Source organism: Callospermophilus lateralis, chromosome 9 (assembly GCF_048772815.1).
Source record: "Callospermophilus lateralis isolate mCalLat2 chromosome 9, mCalLat2.hap1, whole genome shotgun sequence".
NCBI classification, from domain to species: domain Eukaryota; kingdom Metazoa; phylum Chordata; class Mammalia; order Rodentia; family Sciuridae; genus Callospermophilus; species Callospermophilus lateralis.
Window position 1 is genome coordinate 61900688 of NC_135313.1, and position 7768 is coordinate 61908455.

The window sequence follows — 7768 nt, forward strand, 5'->3', positions numbered from 1 at the left end:
ATATATAAAACCATAGAACCATATAGTGTGTGTGTGTGTGAGTGCATCTGTGTATGTGTGTGTGTGCATGCATGTGTGTGTGTGTATGTATGTATGTATGATCTTATAATATTCAAACTAGGAGATCACCAAAATTATTAGATCAAGAAACCAAGTCCCAAATACCTACATTGCTATTTTAAGCTGTATAAAGTTAGGTGCATTTCCTAAAATCTGAACCCTTGGTTTCATCTGTAAAACTGGGTAAAAATGGGCAACTACCTCACAGGGCATGGGAGAGCACTAAATGAAGTTAACCATGTAAAGTAATAAATTTAGACTAAAATTAGTTTTTTACTTTTATTTTCAAAAACTGGAAAGTTATTCATTAAAAATGGCAGTCATTAATAGCAGTCAAAAATAAAATAAGTGGCAAGCACTGTGTCAGTTTTGGAACATGTGCCCTGGGCATGCAATCATCCACAGTGTTACTAATACACTATGAGGATCACCCTCCTGTTTTCATTCATGCTACAGCATAGTGTTTGGCACAGTTAATGATGTGCCAAGAAAGAATGCAAACCAAAAAAAAACTGCTTTAAAAGGGGGTGGGAAGAAGGAAGAAACCTAAGAGTAAAGTTTTAGAAATAAAAGTTCTCAGGGCATCACTAATATAGAATGATACTTGTGTTTTAAGAGGTGATCTTGTTTACCTTTTAAAAAGAAAGAAAAAAAATAGTTTCTAGAAGCATTAAGCAACCAGTTATTATCAAACAAAATCTGGAACCCCGGTATCCTGACTCAAGAATATTTAAGAAAGGATCAAAAGAAAAATTTGAAAGTCCTGACTATAAAAATTTAAAAATCAATAGCTTTAGAAAATCTGGTTTTGCCTAGTAATGGAGGAAGAAATGTGAAGCATATGTAATAATCATTTAAAGGTTTCATATACTTAAATTCTACCACTTGCAACAAAATTTAATCAGGTAAGGAAAATACTTGAAGAAAGCTTGAGGAAGGTGCACTGATGTCAGACAGAGCCATAAGCCTAGTATGTTGACGGAAGAAATTCAAATGACACTGTGTTTTCCTTCCCTTGCCACCTGCCCTTTCCCATCACAAAAGACCAACCACTTCTGAAATACAAACTAGAGATCCAGGAGAAAACTATCTAGCCCTATCTAAAGAGATCAGATACCTTCAACAGAAAAGTCCTACATGAAATCAGGGTGTGAATTTTACAATACATACCATTAAATAATTTGTGATGGCATAAAGTTACCTCATCTACCTCCTCAGCCATTCTATGGCACTTCTCATTATAGATTTTATTCCCAAATCAACCTATTATGAATAGCTACCCTGTAAATGCAAACCTTTTATTTTGTGAAATGAAAAAATTGTACTGAAATTTTGCAAAGAATACAATCCCTTTCTCTTTAGGTTGTTTACCAACAAAACATCCATTGTAACTTATTTTTTTCTAGCCCAATCAGAAGCTGTAGGAGGCAACCTATGGGTGTGTGAACCCAGTTCTTGCTTCTTACACCAGACTCTAGGATAGCAGGTATCCAGTCTTAACATGAATCCTCTGATCATTTGATTACCTAAGGTACATTTATCAACCACTATCAAAACCACTATGAAGGTTCCTCAAAAGGTTAGGAGTGGAACCATCACATGACCCAGCTATACTACCCCTTCACGTTTATCCTAAGAATTTAAATCGGCATATTACAGTGGTATATGCACACCCATGTTTACAACAGCATAATTCACAATAGCCAGGTTATGGAACCTGTCTAGGAACCCATCAATGGATAAATGGATAAAGAAATGTGAGATATATATATATATATATATATATATATATATATATATATATGAATGAATTTTATTCAGCCAAGAAGAATAAAATTATGTAATTTACAGGAAAATGGATGAAACTTGAAAACATCATGCTAAGCAAAATAAGCCAAACTCAGAAAGTCAAGGGATGTTTGTTTTCTCTCATATGTGAAAACTAGAGAGGAAAAGAAAAAAGAAAGGTGGCGGCAATATCATGGAAATGAGTAGAATATAGGAAAGGGACCAGAGGGAGGAAGAGGGCAGGGATACTGGCAAGTACTGGGAAATGACATTGGTCAAATTATATTGCTATTGTTGTATTGTGTGTATGTATGAATATGTAACAATGAATTCCACCATAATGTACAATTAGATTAATGCACCAATAAAAATGGGGAAAAATTTAAAATGATATATTTACAGAATTTCATATACAGCAATGACTACATGAGAAAACAATGTAAACAAGCTGTTATCAAAAACTCTTGAAATACATCTGAAGATATCAGTCTTCTCATTACAGGGCACATTATAGGAACACCCTTCAGTAATGAACTTTACCTCACATCCCACTTTTTCCTGGCAGTCATTTACTCACTCCTCTCCCCCAACACATTCCCTTCCCCTCCTCTTTCCCTCCCTTCTTTTCTCCCTTCCCCTTCCTCTCAACTGTCCCAGAGCAACTTACCCAAGGCTGCTGGTAAGGTAAATGATGAAATAAAGCTCTCTGGCCAAACATTCCCTGTCCCACAATAAGATGGTGCTGTTCCTTGAAGTTTGGGAGACAGCAGATCACTGGGGGCTGAATGGCTGGACAGCCCATGGAGTCAACCACAAGAGAGGTGACACTCCTCACATAGCTTGGCATTCCAACAGTAACCTGTCAGGAATGAGCTACTCATTTCTTTCCCAGTCAAGTGTCAGTTTGCTCTGAGTTTCATATAAAGAGGTAGGACAAAAGGAAGCAATTGTTTCTTTAATGAATCTTCTTTGTTGGTTTTCTAAAATACTGTAGCTTTTCAAAGCAAAAATGGCATCATCCCAAATGATTATGTTTACTCAAAAATACTAAAATACTAAAAACTAAGCCATTGCCTAGAGTATTTCTATTAAAAAAAAAACTATTCTGAGGGGACTTATTTCTGCCTGCTAAAACATGACATTTAGCCTGCACAAAAGTCTCATGAGATAATAATTAGTAAGCTTCAAATACAGAGGACTCACAGGATTCAGGGAATCGGGAGGGAAAGCAACCTTAGATTATAGTGGCCATTTGTTTCATGTGTACATGAGAAAATAAGCAGAGATAAATTAGGACGCTGCCCCAGAATGAAGTAAGTTTTGACTACAACTTGGTTGTTCTGACTCCCTATCAATACTTTCTGCATCTCTCCCTCCTAAGCTCACAAAGAAGAAAGTGCATTAAAGTTACCTTTTACAACAGTGACACAAATAATTTGTTTCCAAATAGGGAATCAGCAGAACTTTAATCCCACATTTAGGAATACCATAACAAAACACATTTTTGAAAACAAAGTGGAGTTGGAAGAAGCATTTATTAATAATTACTAAGAATGGCTTATTGAGCTTAAACAAGCATGAAATCAAGAAATTTAATCAAATACATAATAATGCTACAATAGTAAATAATATTTTGTTCTCTGTCATCAACTCAATAATATAATAAAATGGCATACACTATAATTTCCATTCTAAGAAAAGCCATTCTTTTTTTTTCTTTTTTTAAACAAGAAATATTTTGCTCTGTCAATCAAGTAGTATCTAAATTGGCCCTTTTGGTCCTTGCCCAGAGTTAAGCATAGTATAAAGGCTATGATAAAAACCACCAAGATCTGGGGAATTCATAGACTCATCCAAAAGTCATTGACCTTAGGCTGCTCCATTTTTAACCAGTCATGCTGGGCTCCCATATTGCTTTCCATATGCTGCTGCAAAGTGGCATGTGCTGGCCACTAGTGTCTCCACTGTCCACACCCCAACATGGGAGTGAAAACAGAAAAAGCTGTTCAGCTTGGCAAAGCCCAATTCAATTAATTCATGAGTGTTTTTCTTTATAAAGACAAATACATAAGACTAAGAAGGCATTCAAATCCATAATTTTAGCCTTAACAAGGGTATTACTGACCTCATTTAATTGGAAATAAGAAACTTAAATGATCAAGTATTTCCTAAATAGGTTATCAGCTTTGAAATAAAATAAAACAGTAAGAGCATAAGCAGAATAGAATCTTGAAGGAATCATTCCTATTACAAAAGCATTTCATCTTACAAAGGAATTCACAACAGGCTTCCTTAAATAATGCTGACCACTTAGAATACTGCAAAATATTTATGCACAACATGTTAAAAGGGTACTTTAAGTGGGCTCTATTAGTGATAACAATATTGGCTGACTCAGCAAAACTTATTCAAGCTCTTGATGGACACTACTGGGATGAACACCATTGGTTGGATCACAGAATGTGTCATTTGGATTTGAGAAGAATAGAAACATGCAGAATTTTTAATTCAGATGCAACTATACCCTGAGATTTTTTTCAGAGAAAAAGTGACTGAATAATTAAAGATAGGTCTGTTATAACTATAGGAAGAGCCCTGTGTGGTGGTGCATGTCTGTAATCCCAGTAACTCGGGAGGCTGAGACAGTAGGATCACAAGTTCAAGGCCAGCCTCAGTAACTTAGTGAGGCCCTGAGCAATTTAGTGAGACCCTGTCTCAAGAAATAAAAAGGGCTAGGGATGTAGGTCAATAGTAAAGCACCCTTCGGTTAAATCCCTAGTTAACAACAAGAAAAAAAAAGAAAGAAAAAGAAAGAAAAGAAAAAAAAAGACAACTATAGAAAGAAATAAAGTAGCCACTCCTCCAGAAGTCAGTTGCATCCTATGGTACATGTGCCATACTGGATTATTATTCTGAACATGAATTATAAACTTTCACTTCCCATACAGGCCATGAAACCACATTAAACCACTTCTATTTGGATCAATGGCCCAAAGGAAATGACCAACTGTCTACATACCAACGTGAGGACATCTGCTATGACTGATGTTTGGAAAGCAGCTGACTCCTGTGTAAACTCTAAGTCAATTCATGGGGCTGTGCAAAGGCAGATAAAAAGGTTTAGGAAGAGGGAAAATGAACTTCCAGGGGGACTGGGGTTGTAGCTCAGAAGTAGAACACTCACCTAGTGCATGCAAATCCCTGGGTTCCATCCTCAGAACCACATAAAAATAAATAAATAAAAACAAAGATATTGTGTCCAACCACACACACAAAAATAAATAAAACAAATTTTAAAAAAGAACTTCCAGGCTTCAGCTATAACATTAGTGTTTGTTTCTTTGTTTAAAGATAGAATATAATTACAAAGCAATCTCCATTCTCTAAAAATATTTTCCAACTTAATGAACAGCCTAGAACTACACCATGGAAAAGAATGTCAGGAAAATGCAGCACTCTGCATACAGTTCACCAGCTGCCATGCTTTTGTTCTTCCAAACATAAAACTGAAGATTTCTTTCAGATGCATTACTACCTAAAAATGAATCCAACCAGAATTTATCAGGCAAAAATTATCAGACATCATTCAACAATTGTATATGAAGCCCTTACAATGTGCCAGCACCAAACAACCTGCTGGTCCTGAGAATCTGCTTGTCTTTGGAGAGACTGCAAGATTAGACATGACTTCCTATTTTCTTCAAGTAAACATAAGCTGTAGGAACAACTGTTAACCTGCAAATACACCCACTTTTCCCCTATAAATCTCAGTACTGGATAGGATCAATGACAAGTTTGTATCAAATTCCAATCATTTTAATATGGAGGGTCTTCAAAATGTTCCCTTTGTGCATGTCCATTTCAGCATGGGAAGAGCTGATAGTTCTGACAACAATACTGCCCATTGAAAAATACACCTTCCTTGAACAAAAGATACTTTTTTTTTTTTCCATGAAGCTTTGTTGCTATTTCCAACAACAAATGATACAATTGATATATTCTGCAGTCTGCAGTAGTGGTTTCAGGCAAACAGGATACCAAAAGAAAAACTTAAGAAACAAAACCAAGGTGAGTTGGGGGCAGGGTAGAGAGGTGGCATGGAAGTGGAAATTTGTGGGGTTTATTTCGTTTTTAAGGTGCTGTGATCAAACTCAGAGTCTCTCAAATACAAGGCAAAAGCACTCTACCACTGAACTATTCTAAACCTGGAAGTGAGAATTTGTGATCTAAGAAATTCATGGTTTCCTTTATGAATGGGAAAAGAGAAAAAAAGGGGAAGGTGATGTTTTCAGTTATGAAAAAGACAGAAGTGTGGGCCTCTGGCTAGGTTTTGTTTCAATAACACCCAGAGAATGTACAGCAGGCAAGATCTAACCTATTAACTAAGGCTGATTTCAATGAGAGTAACACAAGTTTGTTCATGATACAATGGAGATAGCCAACCAAATTGAAGATTTATACCAACACTTATATGACAATTCTTTAAATTATTTTAAGTGTGTTCTGGTCCCAAGAAGAAGTTCATAATTATTAACAGGCCACGGATATCAATTTCACATGTTCATTTTGCAGGCTATGCACCTGTACTGTCCTAGCCTCTTATAAGGAAACTGCTAATAACATGCAACGTTATTGTCACCTATTTCCAAAGACTGAGGGCCTGATGTTAAGTATCACACATGGAAACCAAAAAGCGACCAAAAGCCAAGGCAACCCTGGAGAATACTTCTGAAGCATATTCCCTACAATCAGTAGCCGGAGTGTAGATCTGGAAGTGTGCGCGGTTCCTCCTTGCTCTGGGCAGCGCGTCCCGAACGTTCCTGGCTGTCAGGTGGATGGAGCTGAGCTTTGGCAGGGAAGCCCAGCCTGGCAACGAGGAGTGCCGCGCGGATGGATAGGGCCAAGCCTCGCGGAGTGCGGCGCGTCCCGAGGCCAGCAGCCTCTCACCTTTGTTCCTTCAGCTGCCCTCGCCGCCAGGAGGAGAGAGACAGCTAGAGAGGAGTGCGGGAGGCGACCCTAATGCCCCGCAACCCTCTCCGGCGCCCTGGAGGAAATCCGTAGGCAAGCCAGACCTTCTCAGGCTCCCAGAAAGCAAGTGAAGCAGAGAGGTCAGCAACCCCTCTCGGAACACAAAGGTTGGGTGGTGTGGGAGCGAACGGCTGGGCACGGGGACGTGCGCCACGGAGCACGCGAGTGTGCGTGTGCGCGCGAGTGTGTGTGTGAGAAAGAGAGAGTGTGTGCGTGTGTGTGTGTTTGTGTGTGTGTGTACGCGCGCGCGCGTGCAGGGGGAGGGGAGGAGGTACTCCTGCCCTTCTTACCTCTCGAAGATAAGCCGCACCATGAAGATGCAGAAGGCCAGTGGGAAGGCGAGATAGAGGTCCTCAGCCTGCGGGAAGGTGGCTTCCTCCGTGTTCTTCAGGTCCGCCCAGGTGACATTGTGTGGGAGCCAGAACCTCTCGTTCCAGAACCAGGCTAAGATTCCTGCCATCTTGCTTTGTCCACCCCTGTCCTGCGGCTCCCGCGACCCACCGAGCTTTCCTTAGAGCTGGGCGCTCAGGGATGCGCGCCGGATTGGCCCCGAGACTGCAGCCGCGGCTCCCGCCAGCCGTTGCTGCCGCCTCCTTTGCGGCCGCTGCTCTCGAAGGCTCGCGGCGAGCCCCGGTTCTCTCCTCCCTCTGGCCGCGCTGGGAAAGGGGCCGCCTCGCCTGTCACATGGCAGCCGGGGCCGCTCGCCCTGATTGGCTCGCCCTCGCGTCAAGCAGCTAGGCACACGCGGCCAGCTCGCCCACGCCCGGAGGGCAGGGCGCAGCTGCTGCGCCCAGGGCGCAGGGCCGCAGCCCGCGGGAGTGCTGCCAACCTTTGCGCTCGCCGATCTCTCGCTTTGAGCTTAGGGCAGTGACCTGGTACCGGCCCCCCAAAA

At 40.6% G+C, this 7768-nt stretch overlaps 1 protein-coding gene across 1 annotated transcript in view; it reads right to left on the minus strand.

Moving 5' to 3' along the window:
* Cers6 (ceramide synthase 6) overlaps window positions 1-7465 on the minus strand; it is a 281399-nt gene extending 273934 nt beyond the window's left edge. The window contains exon 1 of the mRNA XM_076866208.2: window positions 7167-7465. Coding sequence (XP_076722323.1) covers window positions 7167-7336 — 170 coding nt within the window. The 5' untranslated portion in view covers window positions 7337-7465. The remainder of the gene's footprint in view (window positions 1-7166) is intronic.
* Between the last annotated feature and the right edge of the window lie 303 nt (window positions 7466-7768).